Raw genomic sequence first — 23990 nt, forward strand, 5'->3', positions numbered from 1 at the left:
CTTTAGCTTAACCTGAACCTAAAACTCAAAACTATAGGCTTTAGAAGACATATAGGTTACAAAGTTAGTTTAACCCTTTCAATAGGAAATGTGTTCCCGGGTTCCACTAAACAAACTCTTAAGTGTGCTAAAGCCACAGGCACAAACAAGATGGACAACACAGCCACAGAGCAACCATGCAGAATCCCGTCTGAGAGCACCACCCTAGGTTTGCTTCTCTGTTCTTTGGCGTTTTCATTTTCTACAATAATTCTAAAAGGCAGTAATTCTAAGCCAGGCATATGCCTTTAACCCCAACATGTAGCTTCTGGAGGTAAGAGGATTAGGTGTTCAAAGCCAGCCTTTGCTACCTGAGACCCATGAAGCCAGGCTAGGCTACATGACGTGACCAGTGAGATGCCACTGGGTAAAGGTGCCTCCTGCCAAGGCTGACAATCTTGATTCCCATGATGGAAGAAGAGAACCAAGTCCTGCAGGATGTCTTTACCCTATGCATCCCATAATAAAAATAGAAACAAACAAAGAAAGTAGAAATCCAACACTAGATTAGGGTGAAGCCATTGTGGTAAGTTGAACAGCAGGGGCCAGATAACATCTTTGTTTAAAAAAAAATCACATATTTTGTCCATTGAAATTTTTGGCCTTGATTTTGATCAAACAGTATTTCATTAAACATTACTTATGTGGATGTCGGGCTTTTTGTTGCCTCCTTAAATTTTGCACCTACGGGGAATGTCTAACTTGCCTCACTATAATTTTGGTCCCAAGAAACACTGACACATTCAAATAATGTTTTGCTTCATTTAGAAATACTGCAAAGAGGTCACAGTGATATATTAAAATATTTACAGGTAGTAGTCATCATAACCAAAATCTTTTGTTCTTTCTCATGTTTTTTTCAAGTCTCTGAGTGAACATTGCAATGTTTTGTACTTATTTGTATAAGAAGTTGGTCAGGGGGGTCATTAATGGAGAGATGGTTCAGCAGTTAAGAGCACTGGCTGCTCTTCCAAAGGTCCTGACTTCAATTCACAGCAACCACATAGTGGCTCACAACCATCTATAATGCCATCTGGTGCCCTCTTCTGGCCTGCAGGCAGAACACTGTATACATAATAAATAAATCAAATCTTAAAAAAAAAAAGAACTTGTTCTATGATGCCTGTGGGGAAAGGTGGTGATGTAGTGTTTGTGTGGGTCAATGAATTCACATGATCCAAAAATGTACTTTGCTCCTCTGAGGACCTAATGAGTTGCTGTGGATAAAGCAGCTTCGTTTGGAAAAGCACAAAGCCCTGAGCTGAGAGCAACGTTCAGGCCACACTCACCGGACAGCTCAGCCTCTTACCCACCAACTCCCCATCTCTGTTCCCCTCTCCCTCTCCTGCAGTCTTCTCAGCCGGGGATTCTCTGGTTCTCTTCCTTCCCCTTGAAGGTTCGTAGGTCTCAAGTGGGAAGGCATCAGAGTGAGAAGAGACTTGGTGACTTCCTAGTCCCTTGGCTCAACTGCCTCATTTTTTAGATGTCACAGAGATGCTAGGACTGGAGCGAGCCAGTAGCGGAACCTGAATTCAAACCCCTGGGCTTTTGAACCCTGTTTAGTGCGCTCTGTGCCCACCATCTTCCACTCTCCTGAGAAACCCCACAGCTTCAGACGCCCCTGGAACAGATAAAAAAAGGAAACCAAAACATGCAACAGCCGCGTTAAAAAGAACGTGACTTTAATTAACATGTAAAAACAGTCATGTCAGCCAGGCATGTTGTAGCACACCTTTAATCCCAGAACTCAGGGAGGCAGAGGCAGGCAGATTGCTGTGAGTTGGAGGCCAGCCTGGTCTACAAATCGAGTCCAAGGCTACACGAAGAAACTCTGTCTCAAAAAAACCAACCAACCAACCAAACAAACAAAAAAACCAAGTAAACAAACAAACAAAAAACCAAAACATTGATATTTCCACCCTCTCCCAGCCATTCTCTATCCATTACAGGCATACAGTTTTATTTTAACATCACCACACACTACGTGAATCTATGATCCTAATTCCACTTGTCAGCATTGTTTCATGTGGTTTTATTGCATCTATGACCTCTCTGGCTGTGGCATATTTCATCAACTTGGTCCTTAGCAAGTTGCTTTGATTTTTTTTTTTTTTAATTATGTTCTTGGACCGTTTCCAGGAGTAGGATTTAGGAGGATATACCAATGCTCTGAAGACACAGTCAGCATACTGGGTTCATAGTCAAGGCCTCCATCTGTCTTCCTAACAACCTTCATTGCTTCTCCCTCAGGCTGCCAACAACCTCATTGTCCTGGGCCGTGAGGAAGCAGGGGCCGAGAGGATCTTCCAGAGCAATGGGGTGGGCCTGCTGCTGCAGCTTATGGACACCAAGAAGCCCGAGCTGGTGCTAGCTGCCGTGCGAACCCTGTCTGGCATGTGCAGTGGCCACAGAGCTAGGGTGAGAGCCAGGGGATTGGGATACGTGGTGCAGATGGCAATTGGTCCAAGGAGGCAGAGAGTGGTACATGGTCAGGGATGTACCTGTCAGAGCCTCAAGGGTCCCCCTGTCTCCCAGCCTGGGTCATATGAAGCATGGCTCAAGAGTGCTCTAGGCCCTTTGCCTGGAAGCTAAAAGTGGACTTGACTAAGCAAAGATGGTGTTGAAAGTGTATTACAGGGAGAGGTGAATGCAAAAGCATTGTAATACATGTTTCTTCATGTTCAGCCTTTGAGTTTAGTGTGTTTTCTACACTTACATCTCTGTGAGGTCCTGCACATGCATGGACTCAATGCCCCAGGACTCCATTACAGGGTGACATAGCTCAGAGTCTCCTGAAGGTTTTCCAGTCTGCGGGCCCCAGTTCCCTATAGCAGGAAGTGGGTAGGACAGTCACCACTCACCTCTTAACCTGGATGCCAAACAGAAGGGAGGGGCAGGGTTGCTGACTCAGTTCCTGTTGGGGTCTAGGCCACAGCGATCCTGCACACAGTGCGCATAGACAGGATTTGCAGCCTCATGGCCGTGGAGAATGAAGAGATGTCCCTGGCTGTCTGCAACCTGCTCCAGGCCATCATTGATGCCCTGTCTGGGGAGGACAAGAGAGAGCATCGAGGGAAGGAGGAGGCCTTGGTCTTAGGTAGGAGATATTCTTCTGTTCTGGTTCATGTGACCTCCAAGAGAGAGCCACCTTACGCTGGCATCTCCTCTGTGCAGAGGTGCCCTGGTTTGATTTTAGTATGCATGTTGGGGTTACAAAAATGAAAGTGGCATAAGTACAGAGTTGTCAGTTTTTCAGACTGGCAGGTGCTATGGTGGTGATGGCTCATATCAGTGTGACTGCGTTCAATGCCAATCATTTTTTTAAATATTTTTTTAAAGATTTATTTATTACTTATTCAGTGTTCTGCCTGCATGTGTGTCTCAGGACAGCAGAGGGCATCAGATTTTACTACTGATGGTTGTGAGCCACCATGTGGTTGCTGGGAATTGAACTCAGGACCTTTAGAAGAGCAGACAGTGCTCTTAACCACTGAGCCATCTCTCCAGCCCAATGCCAATCATTTTTATACTTAAGAATAGTTAAAATGGTAAATTTTATGTTATTCATATTTCACCACAGTGTAATAGAAGCTCACTGGGGGAGACTCGGAGATACAGAAATCTGTAAGGAGGAAAAATAGTCTCCTAAACCAAACCCTGTACTCGTTCAGATAAGCCACTGTCTTTTCTTATCTGTGTAAACATGCCAGCACTCAGGAGGCAAAGGCAGGCGGATCTCTGTGAGTCTGAGGCCAGCCTGGTTTACAGTGAGTTCCAGGACAGCTCGGGTTATACAGAGATACTCTGTCTCAGAAAAAAAAAAAAAAAAAAAGGAATTCTGCTGCAGGTATTTTAAGATTGTCTTCCTGAGTGAGATCAGTGTTACCGGCATTGTTGTTGGAGTGTGAAATGTCCCACACAGGCTTGTGTGTTTGCACTTTTAGTCTCCAGTTGGTGCAGCTGTTTTGGGAAGTTATGGAAACTTTGGGAGGTCAAAGGCCTAAGGATTTGAGGTTTTCTAGCTGTGTCTCTGTCTTTCCCAACTGTTCCGATCCACTCAGATTTGAGCCTGCTTCCACTGCCACATTTCAATGCCCTTCCCACCATGAGCCACTTCAAACCATGAACCAAAATAGAACCCTCCTTCTTCCCCGGTTCCTTCCTTCCTTCCTGCCTTCCTTCCCTCCTTCTTTCCTTCCTTCCTTCCTGCCTTTCTTCCTTCCTTCCTTCCTTCCTTTCTAACACTCTTTTCTTTTTTTTTAAATGGCTTGTGAGGATTTTTTTAAATTCACTTTACATCCTTGTTATTACCCCATCCCTCTTCCCATCCCAGTCACACCGTACCTCCCTTCCCTTCTTCCCCCTCCTCTTTTCCTCAGAGAAGGGGAACTCTCTTTTCCATTCAGTCCAGGTCATCAAGTTGCATCTGGACTGAGCATGTCCTCTTCCCCTGTGGCCTAACAAGGCAGTCCCAACAGGGGAAAGTGATCGAAAAGCTGGTAAGTGAGTCCATGTCCGATGCAGTCTCCACTTCCCTTTCTTCCCCAGTTTTTTTAACCAGGTGTTCTGACCCAGTTTTGAGAAAAGTAATGGACACACACATCATTTAATATTATTATTTCTTTCTGTTTACATAGGGTCTCTCTATGTAGTCCATGCTGGCCTTGAACTTCCCAAATTCTGCTCTCGACCTCCCAAGCACTGGGATTACAGGTGTGCACCACCAAGCCCAGTAATTTTAAATAACTAATTTTGTATTTCTGTTCTATCTGTGGGCATTGAGGTCTCACAATGTATTCCCAGCTGTCCTGAAACACATTGTGTAGACCAGGCTGGCCTTGAACTCACAGAGATCCATCTGCTATTACTTCCTGAGTGCTGGGATAAAAGGCATGTACCATCATGCCTGGCTTATATTTGTTTTCAAAACACACACACACACACACACACACACACACACACACACACACACACCAAACCAAAACCAACCAACTAACCAACCAAACCAACCAAAAACCAAAAACAACAACAAGAACAAAACCCTCTGGCTTTCTTCCTGAATATAGAAGTCCTAAACAATATTTCATAAGTTCTTCCTTAGCTGTCGGGGTCACTCAAAAACTATATTATAAACAAGTTGATGATAGTTCCATATACATGTACATACCATAATTCATCAGCGGTTCTGTGTCATTGGGTATTGAGGTGATAAAATTTTTATACCTCAACACTTCATTCTTTATTTTCATCTTTATTTGCAACTGGAAGTAATTTTTTTTTTTTGTGACAAATTCCTAGAGATGGGTGTTCCATACCAGGGACTATGAAGATAACTGAAGCTCTTCTTTCTTCATTGTCTTTTCTCTCTCTCTATTTCTCTCTGCTTTTTTTGTTTTGTTTTGTTTTTGTTTTTTAAAGACAGTGTTTCTCTGTGTAACCCTGGATGTCTTAGAACTTCCTCTGTACACCAGGCTGGCCTCGAACTCTTAGATCTGCCTGCCTCTGCCTCCCAAGTGCTGGGATTAAAGGTGTGAGCTGCCACCACCAGCTACCAGCAGCAGGGGCCTGGGTTCTTGATTGGCCCTGCTGTTATGGCTAAGGAGTTGGGAGTTGCTTGTCTTTTCTGAGCCATGTTTTTTAGAAGGCCCAGGATGACTTCACTTGGATGGTTGCTGGTTAGCTGAAGAGAATGCTTGGAAGCCTTGATATTTCCCCCCATGGCCTCTCTAGTGGCTAGCTGTGATTTCCATATGATATGATAACTGAATTATAAATGGACCAGCCCAGCGAGTAAGCACTTTCTAAACCTCTAGTTGTGTCCTCAAGTCACATGACCAACCTAGAGCTAGTGTGGCAGAGGAACCACATAAGACAAGAATGAGCCTGCTATTTCATGACCAATCATCTGAAGACAAACTCCAGTGTCAACTTATGCCTCTCCTTCCCCGCTCAGCAAATTCCCCCTTTGCCCTCTGTTGCTTATCTGACATAATGTAGAAACCTTCACTTCCTGTCTGTCTTTGTATTCCATTCTAGAATTGCTAAAATCTCTTTAAATTTCAGGAAGTCAGGGCAGAGCCAGGAAAAGGCCCTTGCCCTTCAGCGTCCACCACTGAGCAGGGGATTCCTGGCATCACAGACAGAGGCTGGGATCCAGTTTCCCAGCATGTCTGAATCTGTGTGAAATGAAGTGTCTGAAAGAAGAACACAGTTTGTTTTTGTTTTTGTTTTTTTTTTTTTCCTGGAAATGTTTTCTTTTTAGATTTATTTGTTTTATTTTATATGTATGGATGCTTTGAGTATGTGTACATGTACCATGTATGTGCTTGGTGCCTGTAGAAGTCAGAAGGGTTGGAGTCCCTGAAACTAGAGTTACAGATGATTGTGAGCCACCATGTGGGTGCTGGGAATTGAACCCCGGGTTCCTTTGTAAGAACAGCCAGTGCTCTCAATTCCTGAATCATCTCTCCAGCTCCCTGGAAGGCATTTCAAAAATAAGTTTATTAGCTGGGAAGTGATGGTGCATGCCCTGGCACTAAGGAGGCAGAGGCAGGTGAATCTCTGAGTCCAAGGTCAGTCTGGTTTACAGAACGAGTTCCAGGATGGCCACGACAACCCAGAGAAACCCTGTCTCGAAAACCAAAACAAAACAAAAAGTTTATTAAAGTCATAATAAACTGGATCACTTCCAGTCATTTGCCTGGCAGTAAGGGGCTTTCCAAGAACGGGTGCTATTGAAGACAAAGAGGGTTTTGTAGGAGGTGATGTTCAGTGGCCAGAGTGAGCCTCGAGGGTGTTGCTTGGGGATTCCTTTGCTTTTGCTGGAGGAGGTGTGAGATGGGCAGCACTGTCTGGGGAGATTTACATGCTCACTGTATCAGGTACTTTTGAATGACTGAGACTCTAGCCCCAGGCAGTAGCTTCAGGAAGGATGCCCGAGTGCTAAGAGGGTTTATCCAGTGCTTATTTCAGACAGAATGTTGTGGGGGCAGGCATAGGAGGAGGCTTCTCACCTCGTGGTGTGTGGGAAGAGGAGGGGGGAGAAAGAAGAGGGGAAGGAAGGAAGGAAGGAAGGAAGGAAGGAAGGAAGGAAGGAAGGAGAGAGATAGAGGCACTACCTGGAATAAGAAACAGCTCCCAAGAATCTGTCCCGAGTGACCTCCTTCCTTCAACCAGACCCTGCCTCCTACAGGTTCCAGGAACCCTCCAAATAGCCCATTAATCGATAAGCATCCCACCTAAAAGACTGACAGGAGGATGTTTCATACTCAAGCTGAGATACTCAGAAAACAGTGGGTTCAGTCCTTCCAGAATCCTTCTAGAAGTTTCTGCCATTCTTGATCCTCTCAATGTGAAATGATCTATCATCTCTGTTTGCTCTTCTTCTTCTTTTTTTTTTTTTTTTTTTTTTTTTGTTCTTCAGACACCAAGAAGGACCTGAAGCAGATCACTAGCCACCTGCTGGACATGCTGGTCAGTAAGAAGGTGTCTGGGCAAGGCAGAGACCAGGCGCTGAACCTGCTCAACAAGAACGTCCCTAGGAAGGACCTGTCCATTCATGACAACTCACGCACCATCTATGTCGTAGATAACGGTGAGATGGGGCGAGGAGGGGTTCAGTTGTGCCGTTAGGGTAGGCTCAGATACTTGTCTTTGTGTAGAGAGAGGAGGGAGGGTGTTTGGAGAGTGTCTTCAGCCAAGTGAAGGGGGCAGGGTAGGCATTGGTGTATCAGGATCCCGTGGGGTCAATGGAGCAGGTAGGTCTTGGCTCTGAATTAAGGGCAAGAACATACCCAGGAAATGCTTGGCACCCCAGAACATTGGAGAGAGCCACCTAAAAGACAGAGTTGAGCGTAATAAACAGGACTCTACCAATGATGGGGTAGCATGCCTGAAGTCTCACAGTTGGCAAAACACTTAATGTCTTCCACAGGGGAGAAGATGACATCACATGTGCTTCACAGGAAGCAGAGAGGAAATGCTCTCCATAGCAGATAGTCACTAAGTCTGAATGTGCCTGCCTTGTCTCCTGAATCGGCTCTATTTGCGCAGGAACCATACTTGTGGCTTTCGAATCTGCTGTGGTTAATTCTCCCACGGGCTTTATGATATATAGCCTACAACTTGTTCTAGAAAGCCCAAGTCAATTTCCATTAGATATCGCAATCCCTACACATCCACCCAACACAGTGCACATGCAAGTCCTTAGATTTTAACCCTGACAGTGCTTTAAGAACCACTGTCATTGAGCTGGGCGTGATGGCGCAGGCTTTTAATCCCAGCATGCAGCACTCGAGAGGCAGACACAGGAGGATCTCTGTGAGTTCAAGGCCAGCCTAGACTACAAAGCAAGTCCAGGACAGCCAGGACTTCACAGAGAAACCCTGTCTCAAAAAACCAAAACCAAAACCCAACCCAACCCAACCCAACCCAAACCAAAACAAAACAAAACAAAAAAAGACTGTTGTCCTGCACCCTGTATCCCAGTTCTCGTCTCTGCATATATTCTGCAAGTCGAACAGCACTGACCTTTTTCTCTGCACTAGGATAAAGTATATGGTTTATGGAACAGGGACATTCCTTATTCTCTTCCTTGCTTGGAAGGCACTAAACTGAATAGCACTCAGGTAAAAACAAAGTGGATTTAGAAACCTGAGTAGGAGCAGTGCAAAGCCACAATGTGAGGCATGTGTGTGACTCAGACAGGCCAGTGAGGGTGCTGTGAGAGGATCAAGCTCAAAGCAAGCTCCTGGCTTGGGGAAGAGGCAAAGACTGACAAGGGGGAGGCCCTGAGTGTTCTAATAGGAGAGAACTGAGAGGGGTCCAGAGGTAGGATGGAAGGAAAGTAAGAGGTGGATTTGGGAGCGATTGACCATATGCACTGCAGAGAACCAGGCTTCAGGGTCTGGGTTGGCTCCTCAGGCCCTACCTTACTGAACCCTTTGTGTGTGTGTGTGAGTTTGAGACATAATAAGAAATATGTGTTTGGTCTCTTCACTTTCCTGGCACATAACTCATAAAACTGTTGTGATTTTCACTGAGCATCTTTTAAGCTCTGATGACACTAGTGGCTAGGGTGCCTCCGGGAAGTCTGAAAGGAGCGAAGGGAGGTTTCAGGGAAGCTATCCATGTGATTAGAAATTTCTGCTCTGCCCATCTGCACTCCCCACCCCCACCCCCACCTCTGACCTCAGGGAAGGGAGAGAGCCCAAGACTGAGGCAGCGATGTCATGAATCGTGGCTACATCTGTTTCAACAAAGCAAAGTGCAAACTCACCCCTCCCTGAGGAAGGTCAGGGCTTTGGCGGTGATGGACGTGCGTGGGCTCAGGGACAGCGGCATCTGCAGATTCTGGAGCGCCACACTCTTTCTGTATGCCTCATCCTGCACCCCTCCTCCACCCAGCCCTTCCTGCCTCTTCCTTTCTACCAACTCATGGTGTAAACTGTTCTCCTGAGTTCCACGAGCTGTTCTCACATATTGCTGGCCTGAAAAGGGGATCCCGAGGGCGTCTGTTTTGTAGGCGTGTTGGAGGACAGCTGGGACCCAGCCTTGGGCCTTCCATCTGCAGTGAAGGCCACCTTGTGGGACCAAACCCTCAGTCTGTGGGGTCTGTGCCAACCCCTGGTAGTGTCAGAGCTGAGTTGTAGCACACCCAGCTGGTGTCAGGTGTGCTGAGAGGAATTGAGAGGAAGTGGAGGTTTTTCTTCAAGCGGTAAAATAGACATGGTATAACATTGCTGTCAACCACTTTCAGCTCCCTCCCAGCACCCACAGCCCCACACCTCCTGCATTTGCCTGGATGCCCCTTCCTTCCTCTGACTGGGTGTCACTCAAGGTCTCCCCACCTCCAAGCCACCTTTGACATTAGCTATCACAGAGGCTTCATGGCATGACAGTTAACATTGTAGGCTTGAGACCAGACATCACAAAGAAGGTGTCCTCTCTGTCACCTGGCTGGCTACAAGCTTATGGGTAGCATCCTTGCCTTCTGAAAGACGGAACTGATTGCTAAGCAGTATGACAGTTGTTAGGCCTGGATCAGGGGACACACACAAGCCCCTTGGCACTAAGGAAGTGCTCAGTACAATCTGGAGAGGGCACAAGAGGTCCTGGCCCTCCATCTGACTCTGTCCACTCACCTTTCAGGGGAATGGGGATCAAATCAGGGCCTTTTGTATGCTAGGGAAGCACTCCCCATCTCTGTAGCTCTGTTGCAGCCAGTTGCCTCAATTGCATCCTTTAGCATTCAGCACCCATAGAACTTTCCTGCCATGTTTATGTGCCCATTCCCCACACCATGTTAAAGGCAGGACAGATAAGGGGCTCGCTTATTAATCTACTTGCTCAATAAACATGTGAATCTTGAATTTAGTCTGGTGGAGGAGGCCACTGAAACTTCTCCAATGAGGAAACAAGAAGAGATAACGGACTTGGGGAGGGGCATTCGTGAAGAACGGGGAGGGAGGGTGGGATGGGGAGGGGAGGAGGGAGGGGCTTATGGGGGATACAAAGTGAATAAAGTGTAATTAATAAAATAAAATAAAATTAAAAAAAGAAGAGATAACGATAATAACTACTAAAAGACATGGTAGACATTTGAAGAGGGATTATGCTTCCAGATGGGGGCTAGGCCCTTTTCTGTACATTATCTGACTGAGTTCTCAAGTCTATAAAATAGGTTGTGGGTTTGTTTGTTTGTTTACTTTTATAAATGAAGATACTGAGGCTGGGGAAAAAGCTAATATGAAGTCATATATAAGGAAGTTCAGATACAACCCATAAATGGAGATTAACCGGTGCTGAGTTTAAGTATGGTGGAAATATTGCCTTGTTCACAGGCGCAGTCAGATGAAAGGCCAGGGCCTCTGGTCACCTCTTCAGTGCCCTGAACCCCGGAGAGGCCATGTGCTGTCTTAAGTTGGTGGGGAGCTAGCTATGAGACATTTTTGAGGGCGGACAGAGACCCTCAGGAATCTTACTCTTGCTATTATCGCCCTTAGGTCTGAGGAAGATCCTGAAGGTGGTGGGGCAGGTTCCAGACCTGCCCTCCTGCCTGCCCCTGACCGACAACACCCGCATGCTGGCCTCCATCCTCATCAACAAGCTCTACGACGACCTGCGCTGCGACCCAGAGCGCGACCACTTCCGCAAGATCTGCGAGGAGTATATCACGTGAGTTCCCCACAGTCCCCCGTGGCTGTGTAGCCAGTCACCCCGCCTTCAATAACTTACAGAAATAATAGCAATTGATTACCCCTAAGTAGGATGGGTATTTGGGTAGCTGGGTAATTGTGGCTTGGGGGTCTCCCATCAAGTCACAGTCACTCTGGCCTGGGATGCAGACATCAGAATGGCTTGATGGCTTGACTGGGGTTAGAGGGTATTTCTAGGAGGCCGCACTCACATGGCAGCGTGTGGTGCTGGCTGCTGCTGGGACTGCAGTTCCCAGAATGGGGGACACCTTGCTCCATCACCACTGAAGAGTCTTTCTTTCTCCTCACATGACCCCCCGCCCCCCACCGCTTCCATGCAGCTGTTTGTTAGTTCCAGTGATTCTCCAGTCTGTACAGTGTCCAGATTTCTGGAACACTACCCATGCCACAGAACTTGGGGTGTGGCTTAGGAAGCTGGTCCTAGGTGGGCAAAGACACCACCTTTCCACTGTGTCCTTTCTCTCCTAGGTAGCACACTGTTCTTATAAAGGGCCAGGGAAGAGATAGTTTAGATTTTGTAAGACAAACTCATTTTTTTTTTTTTTTAAGAAAAGGTTTTACTATGTAGCTGCTGCTGGCCTAGAACTCTCTATGTAGACCAAGTGGGCCTCAAACCTACAGAGATCAAATGCCACTGCCTCCCGAGTGCTAGGATGAAAGGTATGATCCACTATGCCTGGCAAATTCATACATTCCTATCGCCTATGTATTTATTTATTTTTTTCAACTGCCAAATGAAGAACCATCCTGAACTTTCAGGCCTGCCCGCTCCCTTCTAGTCCTGTAGTCCTGCTAACCTTGACTTTGGCTCTTCAAGCTCTTCATGGCTGAAGCTGCCTATTAGAGCTACTAACTTCAGGAGTCCCTCTGTCCTTGGACTTGAGTCTCAGTTCCATAATCCTTAGAAAGAAGTCTGGACCTAAAGGGCTATAGGCAAAACATTTTCAGTGACACACAAGCTCCAGCTAAGTGGAAGATGAAGCTCTGTGAGCAAGCCTTGGTCAGGAGGTGGCTCCCCAAATAAAGGAAAGGGCTGGCAGATACAGGAAGTGCTGTGGTCAGAAGTTCCCATGTAGGCCCTCTGTGTACTTGAGGAACGCATGCTCGTAGAGTGTCCTGTCCTGAGTGGTCCATGTCCCTGAGCTCTGCGGAAGGCAGCTTGTTGGTCCACTGGGACTACTGGAATAAGGCAGGTGTGAGGAGGCCACTGTGCCCGCACCAGTGTCTGTAAGATACATCCACTGCTTTTAACTCTGGGGCCCTGTGTGCACCTGGGTCCCCAATTACGTCCTTGTTTGGCTTTGGTGTGGAGACATAAAATAAGTCTGATCTTCGCCAAGCCCTTTTCCAATATCTGGTTATCCCACCCCTACTTTGGGGTGGCCCCCCACTGTCTCATCTCCTGATAGCCCAAAGTGAACACTGCACCCTCACTTGACAAAGGTCACTTGTCAGGTGCCTCGTGGGCCTGTGTGTGGCTGTGGCTATGTGCTGTTGCCCCAGGTTGGGAAGGCCGGAGCTGTTGACTGTTAGCAGTCAGCTGTGGCCTCTTATTGGTCCTCGCCTCAGCTGAGGGGGCTATCTCACCCTCCCTGGTGAAATCAGCGTCTAATGACTTGTCACTCACACCAACTTGAAATGACTCTTCAGAGTGCCCCAGCTCAACACTCATCAAGGGGGAAGCTTCGGGGTGAATGCATTGCAGGCCAGTGCAGCCCTCAGCGCTGTTTCCTTCTCTGCCCAATAATTTATCTTCCTGCAGGTCAAGTCCCAAGGTCAGACTGTCCTGCCAGGGGCACATACCCTGTGGCTAGCTGTGATGTCATGTATCTCTAAGAAGTAACAGTAAGAAGCCAGGCGTGGTGGCACGTGCCTGTGATCCCAGCACTTGGGGAGGCAGAGGCAGGCAGATCTCTATTAGTTCAAGGCCATCCTGGTCTACAAAGCGAGTCCAAGACAGCCAAGGCTACACAGAGAAACCCTGTTTCAAAAAAACAAAACAAAACAACAACAAAGAAATAACGAAACAACAGTAAATATGCTCTGTATTTATAGACCGAGAAGCTGAGACTCAGAATGGGTCAGTGAATTGCCCAATGTCACATAACTCACGAATTGAGGCAAATTCACATCTTCCTCCACATCTGCTCTTTCTGCCCCCTTGGGCCGCTTCTCTTGATCATCCTTGTCCTATGTTTCAGGAGCAAGTTTGATCCCCAGGACATGGACAAGAATGTAAATGCTATCCAGACAGTGTCGGGGATCTTGCAGGGGCCCTTTGACCTGGGCAATCAGCTGCTGGGCATGAAAGGCGTGATGGAGATGATGGTGGCGCTCTGTGGCTCGGAGCGCGAGGCAGATCAGCTGGTGGCTGTGGAGGCCCTCATCCACGCCTCCACCAAGCTCAGCCGGGCGACCTTCATCATCACCAATGGTGTGTCGCTTCTCAAGCAGATCTACAAGACCACAAAGAATGAGAAGATCAAGATCCGAACCCTGGTGGTGAGTGGGCTGGGTGCCGAGTGCCAGGAACACCAGGATGAAGGAGACATGGCCCCATCCTTGTGGGGTGTGTGTGGTCTTAGGGTTACTATTGCTGTGATGAAACACCACGACAGAAAAGCAAGTTAGGGAGGTTTTAAGTATGAGGGTTCATTCACCTTACACTTCCATATCATTGAAGGAAGTCAGGAAAGGAACTCCAACAGGGCAGGAACCTGGATGGCCCCAGCCCAGGGATAGTGCCACCCACAATGAGCTGGGCCCTCCCCCATTAATCACTAATTAAGAAAATGCCTTATAGCTGGGTCTCATGGAGGCATTTTTCTCAGTTGAGGCTCCTTTCTTTCTGATGACTCTGGCTTGTGTCAAGTTGACATAAAACCAGTCAGTGCATGGGGTCATGTCCCAGGGACCCCTCAGGTCTACCCTGCAGACAGAGTGATAGGGCTGTGGGAACAGAGAGTGAGGAGGGTAACCAGGCTGGCCTTGAACTCACAGGGATTCATTCACCTGCCTCCTGAGTGCTGTGGATAAACTCTTGCACCATCACACCTGACCCTCTTCTGCAGTGGCATGGTGGCTTTTCTGCTCCAGAGGACACTGTTCTTTTCCTGACAAAAGTCTATTCCCCCACCCCCACCCCTGGGTTAGATTTTGTATGTCTGAATATGTTGCCCACACGATATGACTTCTTCGCCTTCTCAGGCCGTCTCTTGTGCGGACTTTACAGAACATTGAAGATGCCAAAATGGCGAGGACCTGGGGCTTTGTGGGGTGTCCTCCCTAACCTAGGGCATTGGGGAAGGCATCTCAGGAGAGGTGGCATGACACAGAGGTGTGTTCAGGCAGAGAAAAGGGGACAGTGTTGACCACAGGGCCACAGGGCCTGACTCGGGCCTCAGTGTTGCTGATCCTTCCGTGTCCCTTCTCCACAGGGGCTCTGCAAACTTGGCTCAGCTGGGGGCTCAGACTATGGCCTCAGACAGTTTGCTGAAGGGTCAACGGAGAAACTGGCCAAGCAGTGTCGAAAGTAAGAGAGTTATGCCTCCTGGACCCTCTGCTTCCTCCTGGGTCTCTATGAGGGGTTTCTGGGGGTGTGCTTCAGCGATGTCAGGTGGGAAAAGACCCTGCTCTGTTTCCTGAATCCGAGTGTCTCTTTTCCAGAGCCCCGGCTCCTTCTCCATTGGTTTTCCCACTCCTCTACTTCCAGGTGGCTGTGCAACACCGCCATAGACACCCGGACACGGCGCTGGGCTGTGGAGGGCCTGGCCTACCTCACGCTGGATGCCGACGTGAAGGACGACTTTGTCCAGGACATCCCTGCTCTGCAGGCCATGTTCGAGTTGGCCAAGGCAAGAGTGGTCCAGATCTCTAAGCTCAGCAGGAATGCCTGGCCCTGGTGCTTAGGGCTCAGCTGGCTCCACCCTCCCTGGTGGAGCTGGGTTGGCTCTTTCATTGGATGGGCCTCATCTTGCCTGCTTGTAGGACTCAACGACTCTGTCCTGTCAAGATGGCAGGATAACATGCCTAGGCAGTGAGACCCTGAGGTCCCACGCAGTGCCTGGTTCTGGAAGTGCGGGAGGGGGTCCACTAGGAGCAGCTTGGAGGTTTCCACAGATATACCACTCCAGTGACTCCTTTCTGTTTCTTCCTGACCCCGGGGCCTTCAGACCAGTGACAAGACCATCCTGTACTCCGTGGCCAACACCCTGGTAAACTGCACCAACAGTTACGATGTCAAAGAGGTAGTCCCTGAGCTGGTGCAGCTGGCCAAGTTCTCCAAGCAACATGTGCCAGAGGAGCACCCCAAGGTGGGTACAGGGCAGCTCAGGCAAGGAGCTGTGCAGTCAGCCTCCCCCCCACAATGTGGGATGCATTGTGCTGCTTGAGGATGACAAGAATAGATTTTCCCCACTAGGTGGCGCTCATGATCTCTGTCTTTTAATTTCTGACTGTGGGGGTGGGGGAAATGGCTGACAATTTTTTAATCTGATTGAACAGACCTAGATAAACATTTTGCAACATTTGTTGCTGATTTCGTGGACACTCATGTATTGTTTCATGCTTTCATATTATAAACTTGATTTTCTGGGATATCTGGACTTAGGGACAGGAGTGCCAGGTAGGAACGGAAGAGGAACACAGGTTCTTGGTCAAATGTCACAAAATTCATAATACAAGGATATTATGGTGATGACCCTCACACAACGATATGTGTTTGTGTGTCATTTGTATACGAGCGGATACGGAAAAATACTCCCAGCTAGTGAGATTGTTTGGATTTTAGGAAATGATACATGTCATACCTGTGTTACAAAATGGAATGTGGACAGAAGAGGAGAGGACTTAGCCAGGCCATGACACCATCTCCACAGAACCACTGCTGGCCCTCACAGAAAGCCCTTTTCTCGTTCTTTCTCCCTTCCATAGTCACAATCAGAACCTGAGTGTGTCGCCTTGTGCCAGACACTGTGTCGCCAGCTCATTCTCTTTATGGTTTTCACTTCTTTAGGATGTAGACTGGACTCAGTGTCTCATGAATGCCGAGCAGGCACTCTACCACTGAGCTGCATCCCTTGGCCTCCATGGCCTTTTACACACGGGGCTGTGTTTCATCCAGGCAAGGATGTAGCGTGCACACAAGCCCCACTGATGTGTGTGAGGCTTAAGCACACTTCCAGGGATTATGCACCATGCCCCAGTCCTGTCCACTCCCCACTCTGATGACCCACTCAACCTGGGGCTGACAACTGGCCCCTTCCCCATGTCCATCCATTTGTCTCCTCCAGGACAAGAAGGACTTTGTAGATATGCGGGTGAAACGGCTCCTGAAGGCGGGCGTCATATCCGCCCTGGCCTGCATGGTGAAGGCAGACAGTGCTATCCTCACAGACCAGACCAAGGAGCTGCTGGCCAGGTGCAGCCAGGGTGGGCTGGGGAGACTGGAAGGCGGGAGGCTGGGTGGAGGGATTCTAATAGTGGGGACTAAGCCAGGGGATCAGGAGGACGTGGAGAAGAGCTGTGACAAAGCCAGTCACCACAGTTGGAATTTTGCATGTGGAGGTGACCACTGTCCCTTTCAGTTACCTTTTCCTCGGAGATGGAGGGTAACATGGAGGGGAGGCAGGCAGCTCTTAGTTACAGTACAGTGGGTAAATTCCATGACAGGGAAGGCCAGAGGGCTGGCTGGAGTCCAGGCAATAAATAGGTCCCAACCACCCAGACTAGAAGGTAAATGGATAGCATCAGGAAGGGATGATAGGTCAACAGAGTCCTGAAGGAAGTCCTGAAGTGAGCCAGCCAACAGCAGGGAGGGGAAGGGTTCCAGGACAGAAGGAGCAGCGTCCACAAAGGCAGCGAGGATGGAGAGATAAAGAGCATAGTTTGGTTTCTCCTGTGGTATGTCCTAGGTGTTATGAGTAGTGGTGGTATTTGATGGGAGGAGGGTCAGACTATAGGGGTAGACAAAGAGAGTTTCTCCTGGCTTGGGGGCAACAGGGAGCTGTTGACTGTTGGAATTGGATGTCTCCTTGAACCTTTCCTGGTCTTATTTCCTCCCCCACCACTTACGTCCAAAACACTGTGCTTTAAAGGTGGCACATTCCAGACAAGGGCATGCAGCGTGCCCTTTCTAGGCGTCTACTGTTGTGCTGGGGTTTCTGACTGCTTGTCTGTGATTCCTGGGAAGGTGGTAGAGGAACAGTGAATATTCATTCTCCCTTGTCATTGGCTCTGCAGGGTGTTCCTGGCACTCTGTGACAACCCAAAGGACCGGGGCACCATTGTAGCTCAAGGTGGTGGCAAGGTAATTAGGCAAGATGAGGTCCTTGATGCCCTAGAAGGTGATCCACTGGGAAGGACATAGTGTGTGTGTGTGTGTGTGTGTGTGTGTGTGTGTGTGTGTGTGTGCGTGTGTGCGTGCCTGTGTCTGTGCATGCTACATACACATGTACATATATGAGTTCCTCTTGTCTCACTCCAAAATCATGTGTTTTACACCATCCTAACTTCCTCAAATACACTCAGTTATCTGAATCGTCTAATTCATGGACCAAACTTGGTCCTTCTTGATTTGGTGATGTCTACTTTGGAATCCCACTCATGTTCCCTGGTGTGCCGGCTGGAAGGCAGACCATGGGCTTCTCCACGGAAGTCAAGACTTCTCTTGCAGTGGGAGTTTGCTCTTCTTCTTTTTAGCTGTGCAAACCTGGGCATATTACTCTCTCTCTGAATTATAATTTCTTCCTCTGAAAAATGGAGAAGAATCACAGTTTTACTTTTCAGATAGTTGTGGAAAGTAGAAGAGATATATGCAATTTATAATAGCTGCTCCAAAAATGGTGTCTGTTAGGGTTGGATTTAGCTTGGGCAAAATGTAAAAAACATAGTTACTATTTATTATTGTTATCATCATCATCATCATCACCATCATCATCATTAGAGACTGGGTTTCATCACAGCTTGGCTAGCTAAATTCTTGCATGTATGTAATCCAGGCTGGACTTGAAATTGTAATCTTCCTGCTTTATCCTCCTGCATGATGAGATTTTAGGCCCATGCACCACACCTAGTAAAAGTCAATCTATTGATTATTTGTTGCAATACAGAGGGAGGAGTGAAGGTAGTCATTATCACCTTAATAGTCACTGGGAACCTTGACAAGTATTTAATTCTTTTATACAGTGTTTGGGTTAGCCAGACCTTGTCTTTATGACAAATATCTGAGGTGGCAACTTCAGAGGAAGAAAGATTGGTTTGGGTTAATGTTCTCAGAGGTTCCGGTCCATGATTGGCTCACTGTGGGTCAGTGATACGGCAGAACCTCATGGTGGTGAAGTGTGAAGCCAAGCATAGTTGCTCCTTTCATGAGTCAGGAAGGAGTGGGAGCAAAGAAAGGAAAAGGAGAAGGGAGGGAGAAAAGATGAAAGGAAGGGAGAAAAACAGGACACACCCTTTAAATTCACACTCCAGTGACGTACTCCCTCCCATCAGGCCTTTCCTTCTAATAGTCCCGTCAGCTGTGAGTTCATCAATGGATTAATGGGAGGATTAGCTCAGATGCCTCAGGGTCTAGTCACTTTCCCATCACACTGACAGCTGGAGGCCAAGCCTTATACCCATGAGCCTTTGAGACTTTGTCTAAATAGGAACAGTGCTCTGGAGCTGATTATGCTGTGCATCTCTGATGAGACAGACAGACAGACAGACAGGCAGACAGGCAGACAGATAAGGGCAGCTGGAGCCAGAGGAGGGAGAGGCCTTTGGATGTCTGTTGCTGGCTACTGACTGTGATCTCTCTTGCAGGCCCTGATCCCTCTGGCTTTGGAGGGCACAGATGTTGGCAAGGTGAAGGCAGCTCATGCGCTAGCCAAGATTGCTGCTGTCTCCAATCCAGACATCGCCTTCCCTGGGGAGCGGGTGGGTATTTGAGAAGCAAGGATGATAAAGGCATCACCATTGCTCTTAGGGCCTGGTTTTCTCCTCTCCTCTGCTAAGAAAGGGGTCGTGGTGCTGTCACAGTGAGTATAATGAATCAGAGATACCTGGAGATCAGGCCTGGCTCTACCTCTCATGAGCACAGCTGTCCTACCAGAAACTCAGCCGCCTCATCTGCATAGTGAAAGGGAACAACCTAGCCCAATCTCAGGATCCCAGATTAAACCAGACAGAGTGTGGGAAAGACAGGGCTTTGGAAATGTAAAGCATCAGAAGCAAGACACAGGCAAATACCAGTGTTTCACCTGACCCGTGTCTTCCCCGCAGGTGTATGAGGTAGTACGGCCCCTCGTGCGTCTCCTGGACACACAGAGGGATGGCCTTCAGAACTACGAGGCTCTCCTAGGACTCACTAACCTGTCTGGGCGCAGTGACAAACTCAGGTAAGGGTGGGGCAGGTGGAGAGGGCAGGGGGACATAAAAGTGTCTGTTGAGCGTTTGGGTGAAACTTTGTACGTACTGACCCTTCTGCTCGGATGACAGCATCAAAGACCAAACAAGGGTAGGAGGAGTTTGAGCTGGTCCCCTATGAAAGCACACAGGGATTGGGTAAAGCCAATGTCACAAAGGCACTGCCTCCTAAAGCAGGCAGGAGCAGCCAGACATACGGAAGGGTTAATAGGAAGCAGAGGGATGGCGGATTGTATTGTGTTATGGTCTTAAGTGGCAGACAACCTGGCCTGACTGGTTCCCCCATGAAGGAAGTGTAACAACTCACGCAATTAAGTTTGGGATAAACCAGTCAGGTGTGGTTTAATGGAGAGATTACAAAGTTACTGGCCAGCCAGTGCCCTCCTCTCTCCTCCCCTCTGTTGTCTTAACTTTCAGGCGGATGTTTTCTCCTCTGTCATGGTCACAGGGTAGCTTTCATCCTCACGTGCAGAGGAAAAAGGGAGAGAGTTTCCTTGTCCACTAATAATAAATGGGGCCCTCCAGTGGGGTGACACATTCATGCCAGAGCCCATTGCTGTACCTGGGGGACAATTGTCATGTCAGTTAGCTTATATCCATCGGTGCCTCTTCTGGAGGTGGGCTCAGTACAGGCTGAGGATGTGAGAGGGACCTCATGAAGATGGAGGAAGGACCCTGCATGACCTTCACATGCTCACTGTTGATGGCTCAAGGTTCATTCTTCCTCAACCTTCCCCTCCACTCCAGGCAGAAGATTTTCAAGGAGAAGGCCTTGCCAGACATCGAGAACTACATGTTTGAAAACCATGACCAGCTACGGCAGGCAGCCACTGAGTGCATGGGTAACATGGTGATCAATAAAGAGGTAAGGCCAGGGCTCCAGAGGGATGGGGTGACCAGGGTGTGATTGCCAGGCTTGGGACAAGGCCAGGGCCCTCAGATGGTATAACACAGAGAGAACCCAGTAGTCCCCAGAACACACGGAGGCCCTCTAGGAGCCCGAAGGAAACATTTTCATAGGGTAATATCCCAAGCTGAGTCTTGGTCTGGGTGAGGTGGAAGGTACCATTTCCCTCAGTTAATGAAGCTTAAATAACGTTGTAGCAACGCAAGGGCTCTTGGAGGTCAAGAGAGGCCAGAGCATCTGTAGTCACTAAAGATCCACAGGACAGGGAAGAAGTGCTACTCACTGTGAATGTCATCAGGTCCGTAGAACCCATACTGACCTCTGCTGACCACTGGATAATCGTAGGATATAAAAAGAACACGAATTAGGGGCATACCATAAGGCTTCATGGTAAAGAAACAGGACAAATTATGACTCTCTAATGACTGTCTCCTTCTCATGGTGACCAAGCATCACCTTGCTTGCATGGTACATCAGTGCCAGATCTGAGAAACTTCTGGGCGTGAGCCCTCATGCAAGGGACAGTGTGGGCCTGAGATTCTTCACCTCTAGACCCAATTCAATTTTTAGATCCTCCCCCAATACTGTATCTTTCACTGATGTATCTTGTGGGGCATCTTTCACTGAGTCCCACCCCTGCCTGGAACAGGTTCAGGAGAGGTTCCTGGCTGATGGGAATGACCGACTGAAGCTGGTGGTCCTGCTCTGTGGGGAGGATAATGACAAACTGCAGAGTGCAGCCGCTGGAGCCCTGGCCATGCTGACCGCAGCACACAAGAAACTGTGCCTCAAGATGACGCAGGTGGTAAGAGCAGGCGAGGGACAGGAGATAGCTGGGTGACGTAGAATCTCCCAACCCTCAGACCATGCTGCCTCAGGTCATTTAGGGACGTTGGGCAGCAGGGCACACTCCCAGCCTGGAGTTGGTTCCCAACACCTAAAGAGAGGAGACTGTGCCTATTGGCCATCTCCCAATGCCTTTGTGCGTGCGCATAACTCCTACTGAAGAATGGCAGTAACACGATACACATCAGTGCTGAGGGGGCTCATGAGTTCCTCCGTGAAGTGTGGAAGGGGTCGGGACACTGCAGGAAGCTGGTGGTGATTTGGCAAAGAGGCTGTAGGTTTCCTGCCATGGACAAGATGACCGGCTGTCATGGCAAGACTGGCCACCTCAGCAACTGTAATGGAGATAATGTGTCAGTCTCAAGCATGAAACTTTTTTTCATCTCACCACACAGAGCCTAGCTCAAGGGCATTCATCTCCACTGAAGTGAAAAGGTCAGCTCAGTTCAAACATGCTTCCATCTGGGGTAGAGGTTGGCTCCTTTCCATGGTTAACTGAGGTGTGTGTGTGTATGTGTGTATGTGTGTTTTCTCTGAATTCCATGTAAGCTCTTTTGTCCTACCATTGGAGGTCTCTGCTGAGTATTGTTCATCCTGTGTGGACTTTGGACTTCAGTCTCTTTTGCTATGGCAAGCTCCTCAAAACTGTGATCACCCAATGGAGACAGAAGAACAGTTTCCTTTGGTATTGTGATTCAATAAATTGGGATTTGGTGGGGGAGATTGCTGGCTTGGGGACCACACTTAGAAACCATTATTCGAGTTGCTTCTCCTGGAGTAACTAGAGCCCCCAGTGGACACAAGGTCAACCAGGACGCTTTGGCAACTCTTTGCACTTCTCATAAGAGGGGATGTGTATATGACAAACCCCCAAATCATATCATTTAATATTTCCAGTCACCCTGGAACCTAGGGGACTATTCTCTCCTCATTTTTCCATTGGGAAACAAGTTTGGAAATGTTGCTAGCAGAAGAACAGTGACAGATGAGGAGACTCTTGAGGCATATAACTTAGGAGAGGCCACGCAGATGGCAAGTGCTGAATGTGGCCTGAGGGCTACTCTTTCTGGATCCAAACTCATACAGATGGTGTTTCTTCTACCCTGCCACCTCGTGTGTACCTGTCCAATGCCAGGAGTCAGCTCCCGGCTTTGCCACCAGCCTCCTCACTGTCTTCTAGGGTGATGAGGGTGGCCGAGCACTCATACCCAGCAGCCAACTGTCCTCGTGGTTGTGGATGGTGGATGGAGAAGGAACGAGAGAATTTGCCTTAGAGTCTCGTGTTTGGTCCAGTTGAAGCCAATGGTGGAGAGCATGCCTGCGTGCCTGGAGCTCTTGGCTCAAAGGGCATCTGGCTTGATAGAAGCGAGCATTATCTGTGCTCGCCACACGAGGACTCTCTTTCCTTAGTGTTCTGCGTCTTCATTCTGCTGAGATGTTCAGTGGGCCTGTATTTCTATTTCTCGAGGTGCTTAAAAAAAATAGATGGATGGGGTGGGGAGACAGCTCAGTGGATAAAGTATTTGTTATGCAAGCAGGAGGACCAGAGGTTGGGTTCCTTGAAACCATGTAAAAGCCAAGCAGGCACTGTGGATGCTTGTAGTCCAGGGACAAACTGGCTAACTAATGCAGCTGATCCCTGAGCTCTGGGTTCAGCTGAGAGATGTTACCTCGCCAAATAAAAGTGGAGTGTAATCAAAGAAGACACCTGACACCGATTCCAGGCCTCCAAAAACATGCACAAGCATGCGCATGTATAACTGCATATATGTGCCTCTGCACACATGTGAACACGCCTACATACATGTACACCACACACACAAGCACATGTAGAATGAATAAGTGGATGGATGGATGGATGGAAGGATGGATGGATGGATGAGGTTGTTAGTCTAATTTAGTCCATCACTGTTTGCGGATGGATATATGGTCATAATCAAGTTATTTAGCTGCGGGCATGGCTGACACTTTCCCTTTCTCTTGTCAGATCTTTTCTCGGCATCCCCACTGACTCCTTAAATCCCTCCCTACCCTTTCCCACTCTGCAGACAACCCAGTGGCTGGAGATCCTACAGCGGCTTTGTCTGCACGACCAGCTGTCAGTGCAGCACCGTGGCCTGGTCATTGCCTACAACCTGCTATCAGCGGATGCGGAGCTGGCCAGGAAGCTGGTGGAGAGTGAGCTGCTAGAGATCCTGACTGTGGTGGGAAAGCAGGAGCCGGATGAGAAGAAGGCAGCTGTGGTCCAGACAGCCCGGGAATGTCTTATCAAGTGCATGGATTACGGCTTCATTAAGCCGGTGTCGTAGAGCGGTCCGTGGGAGTGCTGGGGTTGGTCCTGATCTGTGAAGGGTCTTGAGCTGTCAGTTCAGTTAAGGATTGCAGCAGTGGCAATGAAGTCCCATTGCAAAGGAAACACGTGGTTTGTCTCCTTGGTCCTGGGAACATTTAGCGTTCCTCTGGTTGCCTTACTTCCTGCCTTCCTAAATTTGTCATGTCCCAGAAATTTCTAGAGTAAATTCTCTCCGTGATAAGGAAACAAGGAGGACAATTCTGTCTGTCTCTGTTCTGAA

At 48.4% G+C, this 23990-nt stretch overlaps 1 protein-coding gene across 3 annotated transcripts in view; it reads left to right on the plus strand.

Annotated features, from left to right (window-relative positions):
• Unc45b (unc-45 myosin chaperone B) overlaps window positions 1-23754 on the plus strand; it is a 28072-nt gene extending 4318 nt beyond the window's left edge. The window contains exons 5-19 of one of the 3 annotated variants that reach the window (XM_055620294.1): window positions 2290-2457; window positions 2968-3136; window positions 7463-7633; window positions 11043-11214; window positions 13457-13757; window positions 14693-14787; window positions 14968-15115; window positions 15428-15568; window positions 16547-16674; window positions 17496-17562; window positions 19062-19175; window positions 19521-19636; window positions 20412-20529; window positions 21221-21376; window positions 23466-23754. In XM_055620294.1, the coding sequence (XP_055476269.1) occupies window positions 2290-2457; window positions 2968-3136; window positions 7463-7633; window positions 11043-11214; window positions 13457-13757; window positions 14693-14787; window positions 14968-15115; window positions 15428-15568; window positions 16547-16674; window positions 17496-17562; window positions 19062-19175; window positions 19521-19636; window positions 20412-20529; window positions 21221-21376; window positions 23466-23726 (2325 nt within the window). In that variant the 3' untranslated portion in view covers window positions 23727-23754. The remainder of the gene's footprint in view (window positions 1-2289; window positions 2458-2967; window positions 3137-7462; window positions 7634-11042; window positions 11215-13456; window positions 13758-14692; window positions 14788-14967; window positions 15116-15427; window positions 15569-16546; window positions 16675-17495; window positions 17563-19061; window positions 19176-19520; window positions 19637-20411; window positions 20530-21220; window positions 21377-23465) is intronic. The other 2 variants (XM_055620295.1, XM_055620296.1) reach the window with 2 other exon arrangements.
• The last annotated feature ends 236 nt before the right edge of the window (window positions 23755-23990 follow it).

The sequence above is a fragment of the Psammomys obesus genome, unplaced genomic scaffold (assembly GCF_907164565.1).
Source record: "Psammomys obesus unplaced genomic scaffold, mPsaObe1.curated_primary_1811, whole genome shotgun sequence".
NCBI lineage: Eukaryota > Metazoa > Chordata > Mammalia > Rodentia > Muridae > Psammomys > Psammomys obesus.